The sequence below is a fragment of the Salvia miltiorrhiza genome, chromosome 2 (assembly GCF_028751815.1).
Source record: "Salvia miltiorrhiza cultivar Shanhuang (shh) chromosome 2, IMPLAD_Smil_shh, whole genome shotgun sequence".
Classification (NCBI taxonomy): Eukaryota; Viridiplantae; Streptophyta; class Magnoliopsida; order Lamiales; family Lamiaceae; genus Salvia; species Salvia miltiorrhiza.
Window position 1 is genome coordinate 61,613,882 of NC_080388.1, and position 19,332 is coordinate 61,633,213.

Genomic DNA, 19,332 nt, shown 5'->3' on the forward strand with positions numbered 1-19,332 from the left:
ATATAGGTCCAAATCTGGACCACACAATGATGCAACGTGGCTCACTAGGAGCGCGTCACGTGGCAACAGCCTCCCAAGACCTTCCAAGGCATAAAACACGGAGGGGTAAAATAGTTATTTCAAATATATATATATATAGGGGTGGGCTAGGATGAAAACACTCTTAAGTGTATAAATATAAACGTTTTTTCAAATTACGAATTTTATCCAACAGTGTTACGAATTCATCCAACATGATTACGAATTGTGAAAAATAAATATTTGCTACCTTTGGGATTCGAACCCAGGATCACGAATTCATCCAGGAGGGTTACGAATCAACCGTAGATCTTGATGATCTAAGGGCTGAGATTCATCCATATTTTATACACTTAAAAGTGTTTTTATTCTAGTCCTCCCCTATATATATATATATATATATATATATATATATATATTTAAAAAATATATATTTTTAATTTTAAATTTAATTTTTACCAAAAATTCATTTTTTTTCCTACGGCCGTCGTCAAAATCATGCATATAATTGTACACCAATATGCATATACATAAACCCAAATATGCATAACGTTGGATAGAAATATGCATGAGAAAGTATCAGTATACAAACCCTTAGGTGTCTTTCGCTGTTGAATAATGCTATGCATATTTGTGTATAACGTTATGCATATTCATGTTTTTCTTTATACATATTCGTGTTGAACTATATGCATAGTTTTATGCGACACTGTCAGGTAGCTCTCGCCGCTGGTCATTTGACGGATCATACTTTTTCAGATAGATCACATAATGATACTTTCCATGCATATTTCTATTTTACCCCCACCCCCTTGCTGTCACGTGGTGCGCTCTTGGTGCGTCACATAGCCTATTTTTTGGTCAATCCGCTAGATACTACGTACTATTATAAGGGGGTGGATCTACATGATCCATTCCATAAATATATACTCCCTCCGTTCCACTCTAATAGACTCGTTTTTCCTTCTTGGGACGTCCCACTAGAATAGACTCGTTTTCCATTTTAAGTAAAAAAAAAATATACTTAATTGATGTGAACCCACACCACTTTCTTCTTAAAAGGTAAATTTCTTAATCTTCGTGTTCAAAAGAAGTGAGCCTATTATAGTGGGACATAGGGAATATATGTTAACTCAATAACTTGGAATATTTTTTTTTTCATAAATAAATAATACTTTCTTCGGTCACAATGTCGTTTCTACTTTTGTTATTTTGTTTGTCCATAATATTATTTCCATTTTCATTTATAATAGTATGGTCCATAAATTCTATCCACAACAATGATGTGATTCAAACTCTACTTACAACAATATCTTTTATTATCCATCATTTTATTATAATTTGTGTCATCTACAAATTAGAAACGATATCGTAGAAGGAGGAGTACCAGTCAATTAATTCCCACCCTTACTCGAAGAATATCTTAGATAATTCGAGTTTTTATAACATCATGTTTTGTATCCAATTAATTGCAACTTGTAAGCGGTTTAATGCCGTATAATTTTTTTTTTGGAGAAAATAAAATAGTTTAAATACTAACTTGTGATCACTAAACAGTAAACACCATTCACAAATAAGAAAAGGTTATTATGGTTTTTAGAGATTTTTTTCGAGTTGCACATTAGGGATTTTAGTCGATTCAAATTTCAAATCCCCAATTTGAAGGGTTCGAAAAGTAATTTCAAACTCAGCTATTCCCACAATTAAAACCCCAAACCAACTTCCATATTCCGACCTTACTATGGCTTCTGCCACCGTCGATTCCGCCGCCGCGAGCACCGCAGACGGTGGCCTACTTCGATTGGATTCAATTCCCATCGTGGATCTCCGCCTACTCTCCCAATCGGAGCTTTATTCCCTCTCCCGCTGCTCTTCATCCGCCTCCGACCCCAACCGCCGCGACGACGTCGTCATCCCAATTATCGACCGCTCCGTCTTCAACGAGTCCGCCGGCTCCCGGAAGCAGACCTACTCCCGCCTCCGCCTCGCCCCCACTGACTCCTCGTCCGCCACCCCTCGCTGCCGCACGCCCCATCTCCGCTCCACCGCTGCCGTCTATGGCGCCACCAACAGTAAATCCGATCCGGAAAACGCCGAGAATCACCAAATCATCAATCTCCTGAAGCAATTCTTCGTCGCGGACATGAACCCCGCGGATTTATTCCCGGTGAAGATAGAGTACTTGAATTCGCTACCGGTGCAGCAATTTTTGTCCCCGCCGTCGCCGTCCCCGTCTAATGCGCCCCCGCCAGTACTCAAACGGAAACGTGGCCGGCCCCGCAGGACCGATTATTTAGGGAATGTGGGGGATTTGGCTGTGGAGGTTAGTGTTATTGATGCCAGTTATATGGATAGGTTGCAATTGCCAATGCCAATGCCAATGCCAATCCCAATGCCAATTCCATCGCTGAATGAGTTCGTTCCGCGCGACAATGGGGAGGATAAAGACAGAGAAGTGTTGAATAGCGACGGAGTGGCCGTCGATTTGGCGGCATTGGGCGCTTCGGAACATCCTTATTGGGAGGAGATTAGGCGCAGGACTGACGGATTGCAAACAGAAGAGGAACTGTTAGGGTTTTTGACAGGACTGAATGGAAGGTGGGGAAGTAGGAGGAAGAAGAAGAGGATCGTAGATGCTAATGAGTTCGGGTCTAAGCTGCCGGATGGTTGGAAGCTTTTACTCTCGGTGAAGAAGAAAAATGGCCATGTATGGCTGTATTGCCGTCGCTACATAAGGTTCCCTTTCTATTTTTTATTTTTTATTTTTTTATCTATCTAAGTTGCGATTTTATGTGTTGTGTTATTATGAAGGAAAAAGTGATATCATAGTTATTACACTGTGGAATTATATTGTTTTCCTGAATTGGGTGATATGAAGCGTTTCCTTTTTTTCCTGTTTTTATTAGCTTTGATAGTAAAATGCCGCTGCCAATCGCCTTGGAATTTATCATGAAAAAAAGGACTAAAAATAGTACTAGGAATCTGGGGGAAACTATCAGTACTATCTGCTTCATGTGATCTATTATTGTCACTCCCCTTCTAAAAACTCTATCTCCGGTGTTGTGAAATTCATGGCATTTGCAGAGAGTGATTTGATTGGAAATTTCATGTTGGGCAATCTAGGCTTGTTGCATCTATAAATGGCTCAGAAAAGACTTACCACAATAACAATTGGTTCTTTTCGGAGAGCATTGATTGGTCAAAATTAGGCATTGTTGAATGATGATTTATCATCCTCACTCATGCAATTTTATGAAGCTTATCATTGCATTTCTTGAGTTAGGTGTATTAAAGGTCAACTTAGATGTTGATTCTTTTGTTGACTGATGATACTCTTGCTTGCACTGTTAAGTTATTATATTATTTTTATGGTTTCAAGTAATTAGGGACTAATTTATTGAGATCTGACAGTACCTTCCATTCAAATTCTTCAGAAATGTCAATTTTCAGGATGATATTTTTCATATATTTAATAAGAAAAGCTACTTCAAACCGTTAAGCTAATATTTGGAATAAGCAGATTTGTCATTCATGTCCAAATTATAAATTACAATCAATACTGCATCTTTTCTGCCTAAAATAGGCAACAAAGATGTTGATTAATTTTTTGATATTTTAACAATTACCTGGAAATTGCTGAAGCCATATGCTTAGTTTGATAGGTTTACTGGCACTACTAACCTGTTAGTTGGAAGCGACAATTTATCTTTTAATTCAGTGATTATATAAACCATTTAAGTCAGTTTTCTTTTTCATGTAATTATTGAGCAAGTTTATCGTATGTTGTTCATTTCAGCCCCAGTGGACTGCATTTTGTTTCATGCAAGGGAGTATCATCATATTTGCTCTCTCTTCATGGCATGCAAGATACAAATCCATACGGCTTTGGCCAATATAATGATATTGTCAATGATGCTGATAAATTGACTACTGTCCCTGTAAGTACTCTTGTCTTTTCTTGAGTTTCTTCCATTTATCCATCTGTACTTAACCTTTCTCGTTACAAGTCTGTTCATGGTGAACGTGAATGATTTTGCAGGTCACTGTACAAGATCATGAAGCAGAGAACTTCTCCCATGCATCATCACCTCCTTTGGATTTGGTAACTGGTAATCATGAGATCCAAGTTGATGTAAGTATGGGGAATGCTTCGGAGGTTAGAATAGGAGAGAGTCTATGTTGCCACAAATGCAATATAACTTTCAGTGACAAAGATGAATTCTTGCACCACCAATCATCACTTCACCGGAAAAACAAGAACAAAAATGTCGTTCGCATTACTGATGGAGTGATAATTAAGGATGGAAAATATGAGTGCCAATTCTGTCACAAGACATTTAGTGAACGGCATCGGTACAATGGTCATGTCGGTACCCATGTGAGATTCCAACCTAAGATTGCTGGAGAATTATCTCAGTCTGTTTATCCCACTTCTATAAATGAATTTCCTACTCAAGATAATGTAATGGAAGGATCATCAAAGTTTCATAATGCTATGGAGATTTGTAACTCTATCACAAATAATGGGCCAAATATTTGCTCATACGGTGATAAAGCTGATGGTCATTCCGGAGATTTAGAAGATGCTAATCGGAACATTAGAGGGATGGATAAAGCTACTGAGATAGTCACTGAAACAAATCATTGTTCAGTTCCTGATGTTCTCTTCTCTAGCGATCAGAATAAAAGTTTGCATGAGGATGCATGTCTGAATGATTCTGCTGCTGAAATAAGTAAAGATGGTTCCATTATGCAAGGGGGAGTGATGATGGAATCAACTTTGTCTCAAAATGGCACTGCAGATAGTGATATGAACAGCAGTGTGATTGAGAATTCTGTATCTACTGATAACCCCGTGCAAGTTATGGTATCTTCAAGTTGTTTATTAGATTCTAATGATCATGTGGAAGAATGTCCTCTGGTGAATGATAATCAGCATAGAAGTGTTGATCATAGCAATCAAAAGACGATGGAGCTCAACTTTGATTCTCAGAAGCTTGCAGTGAATGAGTCTGTGTTCGATCTTTTTGGTACTCAAGGTGAAGGAGTCCAGGAAAAGGATTTAGCAGTTAGTATTATGGAAAAGAGTGATTTGGAATACATGCCTTGTAAGAACATTGGTACCACCGAGTGTATATCAGTTTCTGGATCAGAGGCCTCTAAACTTGAGAAAGGTCCTAATATCAGTATGACCATACCTGATGGGGAGAAGGCATGTCGAGAAGACAATGTTTCCTACTCTACAGTTAAATGCAAAGTCGGTGAAACACTCAGTATCGGTAAATGTGAGAATGAGAGTTCCAAGAACAGGTACGAGGAAATGCAATATGGAATGGCTTCAGTTATTCAGTCTTGGAATGAGCAAGAAAATGCAACCAAAAAAGATGAGTTAAAAGATGATACCGATGTATTCACTCATCTTTTGGAGGTGCCGGGGGTGCAGGACATGTCTAAAAGCCAGTTAGTTGCTGATGATAAAAACACATATCATTATGAAAATAATGACGTTGGAGTTCATGGAAGGGAGACAAAAATGACCGAATTTGATAGTCTCCAAAATTTTGGGAGTGGTCAATCTAGTGATCTTTTCAGCAGCAGCTCTGCTATAATAAGTTCCAATTCCATTACAGGAACTAAGCAGGATACACGACTTAGAGTGTGCTCTCCTTTTACATCTACAACTGATAAGCCGTTATCTGCAGAAGATAATATGATTACGATGTTCAATGATACCTTGGAAGAGCGCAGACAAGATCCATCTGAAGGTATATTACTCAATCAATCTGGTATTTCAGAAATATCAAATGAGGCGTTTACATTGAATAAGATTTACACTACCCCTGCTAATCCTTCTGAACTCAATGGAATTGAAAATGCTGGGAAACATGAGCTAAGCCTCTCCTTTGGTAGTCTTCAGACAGATATGTGTGCAGAGTCGAATAGGGTTGAACAGGAAAGCTATCAAGCAAATAGCTTTAACATCGAATCTGTTGGCCCTAAAACATATGGTGATCCAACACATTCAAGTATCCTAAGTAGTAACATAGCTTCTGACCTGGAACAAGTCAGACCTTTTGGATATTCTAATATATCCTTCAGTGACACAACAAACGAACCTGGCAGTAGTTTTGATGTGGCTCACCCTGAAAGGGACTGGGACGGGATCAGAGGAAACAAGGTAAGAACTTCTAGCCAGAACTTTATGGTTGGTTTCGGGAATAGCAGCTTGCCAAGCAATGAGTGTGCTACAGCTGATGGTTCTTGGCGAACCGGTCATGATAATGTATTTGGTGGTTGTTATGATGCTAATTCAGGCCCACATATTCCATCAAGTTTTTTTCCCACTTTCGGCCTCGCACCAAATAAGGTACCTTGCATAAATCGTTATTGTGCAATGTTAGATGGAGATGATAATCCCAAAAGAAATTGAGTAGAACAATGAATGATCTAAACATGGTTTGTCTTTCTTGTTTTGCTAAATGCTCATGCTTTTGTCGGCATGCTTCCTGTGCAGGGACAAGAAAGCTCATTTGGTGTGGATCACAACTTCGGTATTCAAAGTGGCATGATGAGGCCAGGTAGAGCCCAACCCGTGGAATACAGTTTCATGGGTGAACGTGTAAACTCGTTACCTGGAGATGCCAAGAATTTTCCATATGGTAATAATGTGGAACAAGAGATGGATCCCTCATTTTGGCTGGGGAAGGATGCTTTAACGCCAAATGCATCCCGTGCCAGTCAGGCTACGTCTATTTGTGTTTGGTGCAGAAACGTATTCTTTCATGAGCAAGTTCAAGCGGGAATACAAACAGGTGCAATTGGCACTATTTGTCCATCCTGCAGTTCGAGCCCAGGACAGTTCAATGTGCTCTAGAGCTCCGTGCTCCCCTCTGGCTCCGCCTTCCTCGGACGATTTTTTTTTCAACTCCAACAATAATCCAGGCCAATAGGTAACCTATTCGTTGCGGGATTATTCTTGAATTATAGAAAGATTTTTAGAATTTGATTAGTTTTAGAATGCATAGGTAGATATGGCTGTACATGGATTTTTTTGATAGATTGTAGATGGATTTTTTTCATCAATTCATTTCATGAACTTCTGGTTGAACTATAAAGAGTTTAGTTTCATTTTAAACTTGTTTTTGTCTTTTTAAATCTGGGGTGTGTTTATGAGTTGGGACAATTACTTTCCCCTTTTCCAAAACAAATAAAATAAGATTCAATTGATAAACTTGAAATCTCCATCATATTATTATGAGAGAGGGGAATGTCAGCAAATCCAGAAAAAGAAAGAAAAAAAGGCACATAAACCTTAACAAAAGATTTCGTCTGAAATCAAACAAGCTAAAAACAAACTAAGAAACTTAAAAAATGAAGATTCAAGTAATACTCAAAATAAAAAATTTGAAACTGAATCCAAAAACATAAGAAAAATACAGAATATTGGATTATTTGGAACAACAGTAGTTTTGATTGAATTTTGGTTTGGTGGGATCATGAATTGGAGTGATTATTGTTATTCCTTGTTGAGGCGGAGGTCCAGTCCAGGCGCAAGGCAAGAATACTCCAATTAATTCTTCATCTTTTCTTTTTTTCTTGGATTGCTCTCTACATCTTCATCTCTCAACACCACCCACATCGTTTTCTCTAATACTAACAACCCTTTTGACATTGCAATTGCAAATCTTGTTAATTTCTTCTTGGAATAGCTTGTGTATTTGCAACGTATGAAAGAGCTTATAGATGGCGTCTACATTTCCTTCACCGAGTCTCAATCTTCTCTCTTCTAATCACCTAATTTCTAGAGCCTCCACATTATTATTGCATAACATGTTTTTCAAAAGCTTTAGATTGCCTTGTACATCTACATCTTTTCATCTCTACTAACTAAGAATTGTCTCCTAGTTTTATTTAATGTGTACTTAAATTTTTCTATAATTAGCAGCTAATGGGTTGATCTGGTGTACGAAGACCTGACAAAGCAAATGGAGTTATTCCTCCTATTAGAAATACTTATAATTTACTTGTATCTAGGGCAATATCCATATATCCTAATTCATTCCTGAGGAAAGAGAAGGAATCATGCAGTTTCATTTTCATGACTGTAAAATATATTCATTTATTTTGTCTACAAGAGAAACGCTAATAGACACCACTAAAAAGACACCAGTTTTATCATAAAACCGGTGGCATAGCTTCAAAAATCGGTGTCGTAGATTAAAAAATTATGCTGAAAGACACCAGTTTTATGTTACCGGTCTCTTTATTGTGGTGTCATAGTGATATTACAACACAGATTTTAAAAAATGCGCTAATAGACACCGATTAAAAACCGGTGTATAGGTATCTACGACACTGGTAACCGATGTCTATTAGCATCTTTTCTAGGACACCTATAACATCACAAGCTATGACACCACTCATTTCTAGGCTATGACACTGGTTAAAAACCCGTGTAAATTAGCATTTTTTTTTGTAGTGAGTTATTATTCAAACTGTCAATCCTAAACCAAAAGTTATCCTATTAGTATTTTTTTGGTATGATGGTTATGGTTTCGAGCCATTATTTAAATTTAATGTAGTATCCCATGTTGAGATTGAGGTAAACAACAAGTTATTTATAGGTAAGAAATTAAAAGATGCAATGCATAAAGTATCATCTGAACTCAAGTTACTCAACAAAAGACAATGCTAAATCCTGCAGACGAGGATTAATTGCTGGATGAGAACAAGATAACAAGAGGTTCAAATATAAATTTAAATGAGGCACTCTCCAGTGCAACTGGTTTCTGAATGACACTACTTCAACATACAAGTGACAAAGTGTCACTTGTATGTTGAAATAGTGTCATTCAGAAATGTCCAATTGTCATTTATCGAATGAAGTAGTGTCATTCTGGCAACCAGTTGCACAAGAGTATTTGTGAATTTAAATGATCATATTCTTTTGGGCTGAAGTGTTTTAATATGTTAAACAGAGGCACATAAGATTGACAAGTCTTCTAATCTTTGGGTCAGAAACATGTTTGATCTACAAGAAGAAGAATCTGTTGCAGCAACATGCATGCATGCTGAACAACAAATTAATTTCTATCTCCGGTGTTGGCATTTGATTGGAAACTTCATGTTGGGGCATCTCTAAATGGCTCAGAAAAGATGTGTTAAAGACCAACTTATATGTTGATTCTTTTGTTGACTGATGATGTTATTTTTATGGTTTCAAGTAATTAGGAACTAATTTACTGACATATATCTGACACTACCTTCCATTCAAGTTCTTCAGAAATGTCAATTTCAGGATGATGTTTTTTCATAAGAAAAGCTACTTCAGACCTAACCAGATTTGTCATTCATCTCCAAATTTAAATTACAATCAATACTGCATCTTTTCTGCCTAAAATAAGCAACAAAGATGTTGATTAATTTCTAATGTTTTAACAATTGCCTGGTACTACTAAAGCCACAAATTATCTTTCAAATTCAGTGATTATGTAAAACCGTTTAAGTCATTTTTTTGTTTTTCATGTGGTTATAATTATTGAGCAAGTTTATCATATGTTGTTCATTTCAGACCCAGCTAGTGGAGTTAATTTTCATTTTAAAGTTGTTTTTTTCTTTTTAAATCAGGGATGTGTTTATGAGTCTTTCCCCTTGTCCAAAACAAATAAATAAATCAGATTCAAATTCGAAGCATTAATTTTAATTCTATTTAGAAAAATGTCAATATGTACATACACACATACATATATATATAGGGGGCCGCTCCAATGAGACCCCTTAATTTTAGTGAGATCTAGGGCACGATCTGGTGCGTTTATTTTATCAATCATATGGCTGATATTGAATCTGAAGGATGATTTTTTTTCGCAGGGTTCGAATCCTGGAGGGAGCAGAATATTTTAAATTTTGTTATTCATCAGTATATACTGCATTGTTCATCAGTATATACGACCCTGTTCATCAGTATATATGTCTTATTCATTACGAATTTTTTGAATTTTATTTTTCATCAGTATATACATCTTGTTCATTAGATATACGTTTTGTTCATTAATATTATATGTCTTATTCATTGTACTCATGTTACACGAAAAATAGGGGGTCTCACTGGAGCGCGCCCCCATATATATATATTGTTTGTTATGATTCGATTTTATCTTTATGAAACTGCCACAAATCTTATACTATGCAATAGTTCTGCCATTCAAACTTCAAAGAATCCATTTCAGTATTTAATTTGAGACAAACAAAGAAAGGAAACAAAAATAAATATATTCCAATTAGTGCTACCGATCTAAATATGATTCCTCAGTTGACATTTGATTTTTGCTCCAAAAGGAGATCCTCTTTTTCATGTACACGTTGAGACAAAAATACCATTTTTAACGAATTATGCCTACCAAATTCTTTATCCTTTGTAAAAAAGAAAAGAATTGTGCCCACCATTATGATCGACTCGAGATTGAAATTGATTGTAATTACATTAACATGTGTTAGTCTAAATTATTCTTATGTGCTCAATTGCTCATACTTAAATTTGTTTCTTTAGATTACCTAAATTATTTAAATCATACTCTTCAGAATAATGGGATAATTAAGTATTTAGTGAAAGCAATGTCGAATTCTTATAGAGTTTCTTGTGTAAACTAATCGTATGTATATTTCATGATTAATAGTTCAATATTTATTGTAAAAAGATTAACAGTTCAATATCTTAATACTGTATTTCAAGATTTAAGCTTATGATCGATCTAAAGACTTATTTCACTTTCGAAGTCCATTTTTATATTATTAATATTAGGATAAATCATTTGTTTTGTTTTTTCAGGGTACTTTAGGTGTTATTTGGGAAACACCACTTATATACATCAATTTAGATTTATTATTTTTATGGATAAATATCAATTGTCTAAAATAAGATATAGTCCAAGCTTTTAGTTATTTCCCGCTGGATATTGTTAATTTAAAGTATTTCCAACCATTTATATTTAATTATAGTTTTATACGTCATAACACATCCAATCACATGATGAATTTAACCAATGAATAATAAGTTTGTTAATTAATTAAGGAACCAAACATGAAACATGAACCAAATAGTAATTATGATAATGAACTGCATTGACATAAAATACAAAATTAAATGTCTGACCAAAAAAAAAAGTAAGGGAAGCAGTTGACCCACACATATTAACCATCATAGTTTATAGTAGTGGTGTTTTATTTTTCGTTATATAAATAGTTGATATGTAGCCGCCAACACCGCAAATGCCAATTTAATCCACTTTTTTTTTTTTTTAAATTTAATCCACTTTTTTGATAACGGATATTTCAAAGTTCTGAAATATCACAAAATTTTAATATAGAGAAAAAGAGAAAATTATAAATGAATAAATTAAAAAAATAAATAGGTGGGTAAGCGAAAGAGAGAGGAGACAGGTTGGAAGGGGAAAGCTGAAACCAAAAATATTAAGGTGTAGATGCTAAAACGCGCCGTGTTCCTTCTTCACCACCACCTCCCGTCTCCTACCTCCTCAAATCGTTCCTCCAAACCCTCGATTAATCGATTCCGTAAATGGGGGATCTGCGCAGAATTCTCGAGCTTGCTGGACTGGCGGTGTTTCTTCTCATCGGGAGGCTAACGTGCGCCGACGCCGTTAGGGTTCCGTCGCGGCCCGTGTGTCCGTTAGACTCCCTCAAAGACTCAATCTTTGCTTCCCGGACCGATGTTTGTTACATTAGTCGGGACCGATTTTCTCACGCTGTCGGCGTGATTGAGGTATATTATGTTCAATTTTGGTTTATTTGTTTATTTTGGGTTAAAGTAAAACTGCTTTCTGGATATGCGTAATTTAATTGTTTTGTGAATTGATGTAAGAATTAAGATACAGTGTTTATTTTGACGGTCACTGGTCGATCACTGATGACTGTGAAAGCTCTTTGATGTGTGGAATAGGGTTTGTGAATTTATGAAAACAGCTGAAACACTTTTTGCTGGAAGTTTTAGCTCTTGCTGAGTGATTTTTAATTCTTAAGAATATTTGGAGAATTTACTGCGATCCATTGTTGTGGTGCATTTGATTTCGATACGAGCTCCTTGGCGATTTTAACCTTAACTATTTTTAGTGTGCCTGTGAATGCTATGAAGGTTTATTGGTGTTAAGAGAGAACTATCTGATGAGGATTATGACTTGGGAAGTGTAAGGAATAGTGAAAGGTTTAGGAAGATAAATATTTGGTTTGGTTTTCCGAATGTCATGTGCAAAGAAAGCTTTGCGTTGATGGGTTGGTTTGCAAATTGCAATATCACTGAAATAAGAAAATAAGAGGAGAAGAATTATGTTGGTAACGATCCCTTTTACTTGAGAAACATAAGAAAAGATTGCATCTCTGGTCTCACAACATAGACTTAGTGTGCCTGCAAGTTTTCAGTTCATCTTGAAAATCCATTTTATTTCCTTTATCAGGTAACAAGCAAGAGCTGCAAAATGGAAATGATGTTCTATCATAGTCTCTATCTCTCTCTCTGCATGGCGCCCTTTTCTTTTCAGTTGAAATTTATTACATGTCTATTGGGAATGGGAGACTGCTAATTTTCATTTTGATCTTAAGACAATTGCTTGAGTTAGCGTATGCTTGTGTTTCATGTTTATTAAGGGTTCTTATTGCAATAACAAATTTCGACTGTGAAGGGGGATGAAGTTGCATTGCAGAAGGCATTGCATATGGTTCACAAAAACGAAAATGATTATGCGTCTGTCCTCTTTTACTCGGCTTGGTGTCCTTTCTCTGCAACATTTAGACCAAAGCTTTCCATTTTGTCTTCCATATTTCCTTCAATCCCTCACTTCGCAATCGAAGAATCATCGGTCAGGCCAAGGTTAGATGATCAATATCTTCATTCTTATGTTCTTTTTTACATTGGAGGATGATCATCTAAATGAAAATTACGTCTATTTTCAGCATTCTGTCAAAATATGGAGTTTATGGGTTTCCTACCTTGATACTTCTAAACTCTACCATGCGCGTACGGTATCAGGGCTCTCGCACTATGGATTCTCTAATCAATTTCTACGGTGATGTTACGGGTAAGGTTATCAAAGAACACTCTTATTGGTTATTGTTAGTGCCCTAAAATTTCTGGATTAGAGTATTGCATCAGTAGCTTAACTTTAGCTAGAGACATTGTTATTTCTTAAAACGTGTTAAATCGCTACTCCAGAAAATATTTTGTCCAACTCTCAGATAACCAAACTGATGGTGTGGATGGAGATCAGTGTCTAAATCAAGTTTTTTTTTCCTACTCCATAAGGTTCTATATAAATCTCGTTAACTCGAAGAATTTAACCTTGAAACCTGTCTAAAAAATTCAGGCTTGAAGACGTCATCAGCTGATCCAGTGTATCTGGAAAAGATTGGATGTTCAGGATCCGACGAAAAACACAACTCTCAGCAGGAAACGTGCCCCTTCCCTTGGGCTCGATCACCGGAGAATTTGCTGCAGCAGGAAACGTATTTGGCCTTGGCAACTATTTTTGTGATCATGAGGTTGCTTTACTACACCTTCCCAACACTACGCAGTTATGGTCAATTGGCTTGGAGGAGGTACATAATAAACGCAAGCTTCAGTAGCTTGTGGGAGCATTCCGTTGTCCACATCAATCGACTTCTACAGCTGTTCAAGTCTCTTAATGAGCAGGGCAAGAAAAGTAATTTGCAGGAAGGAGCGAAGAACGCCAAGGCTTGGGCGTCCAAGTCTCTAGCAACCGTCTCGTTCGGGGATGCTAGCTCAAGCCATAACAATGCTCAGTAATCTCCACTAACTTCTATCTATGTACATTTTCTTGATAGCAGCTCTTCAAGTAGACGAAGATATCTCATAGTATCATCAGAGTTTGAGCTGCACGTGCCTGGATGAGGTCTTCTTGGACGAACCCCCCAATTAAGCTCTCATCATCAGGAACAACGACGTGGTGCAATCACAACCATCTCCTTGCACAAACCACAATCCAGGTTCGGTGCTTGCTGATGTTGGTGCGCGTCTATTCTTTTTCCAAATTCTTTAGGTAGGTGTTTTAGGCTCTGCACGGCGCCGCATATCTCATGTTTGTTGGGGCACACAGTGATAATATATTCTTGTAACATAGTGCTGATTTTGTTTGACCATCCTTAAAGAATTTGTTAAGAGCATATCTTACCTTTCAATTTGTGTAGCTTCGATTACTATGCATCATCGAGTTTCGAATTTCCATCTCTGTGTATTCTCTCTATTTCTCAGTTTCTGTTTAGATGAACCAATGGTTGCCATTCCGATGTTACTTTTACAAGTCACAGTGAATTCATAGAATGAAATTTTACAATAGAAGTATACATGCTATGTGCATTTTTATGATTTTACATGAAAATGTTGTTTTCACTTCTCACATACAGGTGAGAATGAAGATGGTGGTGGAGTGAACATGGAAGGATTAAGTTTTTACTGATATATTTATGTTTTTTTAGGAAATAAGATACTTAACTAATTGGATGCTTGGTAGTTGGTTTGCGGCGCATAAGCATAATTAAAAAGTTTTGATCAATTTCAGCACAAATTCGATACAATAAAATACACGTGATCGTATTGGCAAATTGGTGCATTTTGACTGTAAATTCGCTCTTTTCACTATTATTGTCATTCCCAAAAAGACTCGATATAGTAATTATCTTCCCAAATAGTATCGAATTAAAGCTCTAGACATACCGAATCAAATCATGCTATATTTTAAAATAAAAAGCACCAATAATTATCTTATTATTGAGTGGCTGAATTTTTTACAATCAGTGTTTTATAAAGCAGAATCTTCTATTTTTCTTTTCGAAGTGTATGATATTTATTTCATCCCTAAATACGTTTTGTATTGCAAGTTTTATGTAAAAATGATATCGGACTATCATATTTGCCATTATTAATATTTTTAGGGCCATTATAGTTTTGTAAATTATTCAATTTTTTTATTATAAATTATTCATTTCATAATATTCGTGTTTAGATTTATAACCTATTGAATTGAGATGAAGGGAATAATTTACTACCTTTTTCACTTATTTAATAAAAATTACTTTATCCGTCCTTCAAACATCTTATTTTATTTTATTTTTTGTCTGTCTTCAAAACATCTTCTTAATATATTTTTGAAAATAATTTTACAAACTATTACCCTTATAAATATTTACATGTTATCATTAATGGACACATTTCTTTTCATTTGATCGAATGGGTCCATTAGTTACTATCATCATTTATTTTTCTTCAAATTATCATTTTTTTTGTAGTATTTTTTTCCATTCATCAAACACATAATTTTTATTAAAATTTATCTCCCTTAAGAAGATGGAGGGAGTATATTTAAAGAAAGTAATGAATTTCTTTTTGTTTTACACTTAGTTATTGCATAGATATCCAAACTAAAGAATTAGTATGGACGATGACTATTATACAACGATAACATCAAAATTGCGTATTTTGTGTATTTTTTAATGTGAATTACTTCCTACGTCTCACTCCAATAGGCTCACTTCTTTTGGGCACGGAGATTAAGAAAACTTACTTTTTAGTAGGAAAGTGGTAGTAAAGTAGTGTGGTTCACACCAATTAAGTATAATTTTTTTACTCAAAAAGAAAAATAAGCCTATTATAAGGGGACATTCCAAAAAGAAAAATGAGCCTATTGGAGTGGGACGAGGTAGTATTATTGTATGACTATTATACAACGATTATCCATTTTTTGTTTGTAAGCATTATAGAAGGATGAGTCGTTGGTGACAAAGCAGCAATAATTTAGCGCATGCGCCGAAATGTGACTGAGGTCAAAGGGTCAATGGAGCAGTTTCACATTGGGATCCAACGGCTGTGAGCTGAAACCCCAAAACCGACGGACGGCTGAGATTAAGTACCTAGTTTTTCTCGCAAGAGGCCATTGTAACCCACTCCAGAAATACAGTTACCCCCTCTACGCCAAAAAGTCGTCTCTTTTTAGAGAGAGAGAGAGAGAGAAAGAGGAATCATTTCGATAAAAGATCGTGCAATTCGCTTCGTCCACTCTAGAGTCTAGATAGAGAGAGAGAGAGAGAGAGATGGAGAAAGAGAGAGAGCAGCAGGTTTACTTGGCCAGGCTTGCTGAGCAAGCTGAGAGATACGATGGTAAACATCTCGCGCTCGTGTGTTTTGGTTTTCAAGTAGGGATGTTTTGATGGATTGTTAGTTATGCTATTTTATCGTGGTTTCAGCGTGTAATTGTTTCGGTCAATTTCCGATCTGAGTGATTTTCTGCCGTCGGAAGCCGAATCTGATGATTTTTTACTTGGTTTTTGGTTTGATGGTTTGGATTTGGGAATATGGTTTCTGCTTTGTTTTATCTATGTGATTTATCGTTGTATTAGAGTAGACCAGCTCTATTTATTTATTTGTGGTGCTGTTTGCTGTTTCACACTCTGGCTGAAAACTGCTATTGATTAGTTTGTATCGTGGATGGTCAGGGATCTATTGGATTTTTCCTATAGTACCTAAGGCATTTTGTTTGAGGTGTGTACATAACAGGTCTACAGATACATATGTATATATATTTATATGAAAGGAATTTTCAGATTAGTGTATGATCAAGGGGAGTTTTGAGTTGTAGACATATTTAGTAGTATGGTAGGTTATCCGAATGAATTTTGTACGGGTGGATGTGTCATGTGTGTAGAAGAAGAAAAGTAACTCCTGTACTTGTGAATATTGTGTTCGACCCAGAGCCTTATTAATAACCTAGACAAAGTAGAAATTTTAGGTGGCTCACTAAGTAGGATAATAAATAGATTTCTCACCTTAATTAGCTTTAATGTGGATGTACCTCATTTTGTGTAGAAATGTAGACTTAAAGCTTAGGGCATAGTTTATTTCATGCATCTTCTAAGAGTCGCAGAACTTCTTTGGTTAACTTCTTTTCTTTCTTATGTGATGACAATCAATGTTTGTTAACTATTTTCGTTTTCCAGAAATGGTGGAAGCAATGAAACAAGTTGCAAGACTGGATGTTGAACTGACCGTCGAGGAGAGGAATTTGGTTTCAGTTGGGTACAAGAATGTCATCGGTGCAAGACGGGCATCCTGGCGGATCTTGTCTTCCATTGAGCAAAAGGAGGAGAGTAAGGGGCACGAACAGAATGTGAAGAGAATAAAGAGTTACAGACAACAGGTTGAAGATGAACTCACTAAGATATGCATGGACATACTCGCGGTGATTGATGAACATCTACTTCCATCTTCCTCAACAGGAGAGTCATCAGTTTTTTATTACAAAATGTAAGTGCATTTTCTCTGCCTTTAAAGGAAAAGCTAACCATCATCTCTTAAGGTCAGTATAGAATAAGAAAAAGTCCACCCCCCCCCCCCGAAAGAAAAGAAAAACCTGAAATTGCCCCTACTTTTGGTTTATCACTTTGCTTTCAGTTCAATTTGTAATCACTTGGATTTGTGGATTTTGGTTATTATTTTATTTAGTAGGTTGCTTGAGCTTAATATTTTTTTTGTAATTTGTTAAAGGAAAGGAGACTATTACCGCTATTTAGCTGAATTCAAGGGTACGGATGATCGTAAAGAGGCAGCAGACCAGTCACTCAAGGCCTATGAAGTTTGTTTTTTAACTTTACCTTTTTTCTTTTTCGGTTCGTTTTTTTCCTGGCTATGCAGTAGCTGCTAGATGTATTATTCCATAGCAGTCACAAAATCTTTTATTTTCTTAATGGATAGTTTTCTGGGTTCATTGGTTTTCCTTTGTTACCTTACATGATTTATAATTTGAGGACTTAATTTTGCATTTCAGGCTGCCACTAGTGCTGCTTCCACTGACCTTGCTCCTACACATCCCATTAGGCTTGGGTTGGCCCTTAACTTCTCTGTTTTCTACTATGAGATCTTGAATTCCCCTGAGAGGTGTGCATGCTCTCTCTCTCTCTCTCTCTCTCTCTCTGCCTTAAGTAGATCATTTTATATTCTAATGCACTAGTGAGCTACTTTAAGATGAATAATGAGGTAGGTTTATTCACCATTAAAAGAACTGGAAAAATATGCATTAAAAAATGTGGAGTAAAATCAAATTAAATTTTAAATGAATCTCACACTTTAACAGTCATGTGATCTTGATTCCTGGAAAATTAGATGGTCCCATTGCAACAAAAGCAAAATGATATTAATAGTAGTAGTAATAGTATATAATGGATTTTGTTTGTAAAAAATGGGAAGATAATAATACGCCTCACTCCAATGTTCATGTTATGTATGCTATTGGTAAACCTAAATCAGTGACTAGAAAGGGATGAATTCCGTGCCTATGATTTTAAGCACTATGGTCATGTTCTCACAGTTAGTATGTTTAGACACTCTCCAAAAGAAATTTCCTTTGCCCATTTTGATCATTCATTTGAAGGTTTACTGTATAATTTGTGTTGCCCCACTGATTGTTTGGTATTGACTTGACAGGGCATGCCACCTTGCGAAACAAGCCTTTGATGAAGCTATAGCAGAACTTGACAGCCTCAACGAAGAATCCTACAAAGACAGCACTCTCATTATGCAGCTTCTAAGGGACAATCTTACTTTGTGGACCTCAGATCTTCCAGAAGAAGGAGGTATTATCTTTTGTTCCAGCTCTACGTATATAAAATCACCATAATTCATACATGGATTTCACAACCTACATGCATTGCATTTTTTTAAGTCAAACAACCATCTATGCTTCAGTTTTAAGGGTTCATTTGCTTGACAGTATGAATAAGACTTGTTATATGTTTGACTAGAAGGTCTTTTATCATACAATGTATCAATATTATGTTTGTTTATATGTATTAAATTATTCTGTGTTTCTCATCCCCGCCTTCTTTATATGGCGCAGGTGAACAATCTAAGGTCGACGAGACTCATGGAGAGGTAAGCTTTATTAGCTTGGACAAGTTTTCACCAAATGTGATGTTTTTCAATTCACAAATTTCTTGTTTTTTTGGTTGGTCTTGACTTGATTTGCTTGTTATACAGAGCTAGCTTGACAATGGTGCAGAAGAAGAAAAATGTTGTGGAAATAGCAGAGGCGCACATGCTAAACCTTGTGGTGTTGTTCATTTTTATCTCTTGAGATTGTTAACTTGTATTGCTTTTTCTTTCAAATGGCAAGATACTAGATGTTGCGATTATGATTCCATCTTGTGTTAGTTTTACTGCCATTTTCCTCGTAATTGTTTCAACTCAGCATTATTCCATCTAGAATCAACTCGATTAACCATCGGCAACTTTTTGGTTGA

At 36.1% G+C, this 19,332-nt stretch overlaps 3 protein-coding genes across 4 annotated transcripts in view; all 3 read left to right on the forward strand.

Annotated features, from left to right (window-relative positions):
* The window catches only part of LOC131010909 (14-3-3 protein 7), a 76,822-nt gene extending 57,490 nt beyond the window's left edge, over positions 1 to 19,332 (forward strand). Inside the window, exons 1-7 of one of the 2 annotated variants that reach the window (XM_057938615.1) lie at positions 16,023 to 16,198; positions 17,035 to 17,341; positions 17,582 to 17,669; positions 17,862 to 17,971; positions 18,518 to 18,666; positions 18,930 to 18,964; positions 19,070 to 19,332. In XM_057938615.1, coding sequence (XP_057794598.1) covers positions 16,132 to 16,198; positions 17,035 to 17,341; positions 17,582 to 17,669; positions 17,862 to 17,971; positions 18,518 to 18,666; positions 18,930 to 18,964; positions 19,070 to 19,075 — 762 coding nt within the window. In that variant the 5' untranslated portion in view covers positions 16,023 to 16,131 and the 3' untranslated portion in view covers positions 19,076 to 19,332. Of the gene's footprint in view, positions 1 to 16,022; positions 16,199 to 17,034; positions 17,342 to 17,581; positions 17,670 to 17,861; positions 17,972 to 18,517; positions 18,667 to 18,929 lie in introns of those variants that run through there. The other variant, XM_057938614.1, reaches the window with a different exon arrangement.
* On the forward strand, positions 1,640 to 7,153 carry LOC131010867 (uncharacterized). The gene is made up of 4 exons (XM_057938555.1): positions 1,640 to 2,754; positions 3,815 to 3,956; positions 4,058 to 6,385; positions 6,533 to 7,153. Exons 1-4 carry the CDS (start codon positions 1,760 to 1,762, stop codon positions 6,890 to 6,892), a joined length of 3,825 nt encoding a protein of 1,274 aa, XP_057794538.1. The 5' UTR covers positions 1,640 to 1,759; the 3' UTR covers positions 6,893 to 7,153.
* LOC131010901 (5'-adenylylsulfate reductase-like 4) lies at positions 11,286 to 14,223 on the forward strand. Its single transcript, XM_057938603.1, has 4 exons — positions 11,286 to 11,797; positions 12,711 to 12,898; positions 12,982 to 13,106; positions 13,392 to 14,223. Exons 1-4 carry the CDS (start codon positions 11,594 to 11,596, stop codon positions 13,829 to 13,831), a joined length of 957 nt encoding a protein of 318 aa, XP_057794586.1. The 5' UTR covers positions 11,286 to 11,593; the 3' UTR covers positions 13,832 to 14,223.

Bases quoted from the DNA above. Each gene is read 5' to 3' on its own strand.
- LOC131010901 (XM_057938603.1), top strand. From the start codon at position 11,594: ATGGGGGATCTGCGCAGAATTCTCGAGCTTGCTGGACTGGCGGTGTTT. The intron at 12,899-12,981 runs GTTAGATGATCA...GTCTATTTTCAG, and splicing joins GAATCATCGGTCAGGCCAAG to CATTCTGTCAAAATATGGAG. The intron at 13,107-13,391 runs GTAAGGTTATCA...TAAAAAATTCAG, and splicing joins TTTCTACGGTGATGTTACGG to GCTTGAAGACGTCATCAGCT.
- LOC131010867 (XM_057938555.1), top strand. From the start codon at position 1,760: ATGGCTTCTGCCACCGTCGATTCCGCCGCCGCGAGCACCGCAGACGGT. The intron at 2,755-3,814 runs GTTCCCTTTCTA...TGTTCATTTCAG, and splicing joins TATTGCCGTCGCTACATAAG to CCCCAGTGGACTGCATTTTG. The intron at 3,957-4,057 runs GTAAGTACTCTT...ATGATTTTGCAG, and splicing joins ATAAATTGACTACTGTCCCT to GTCACTGTACAAGATCATGA.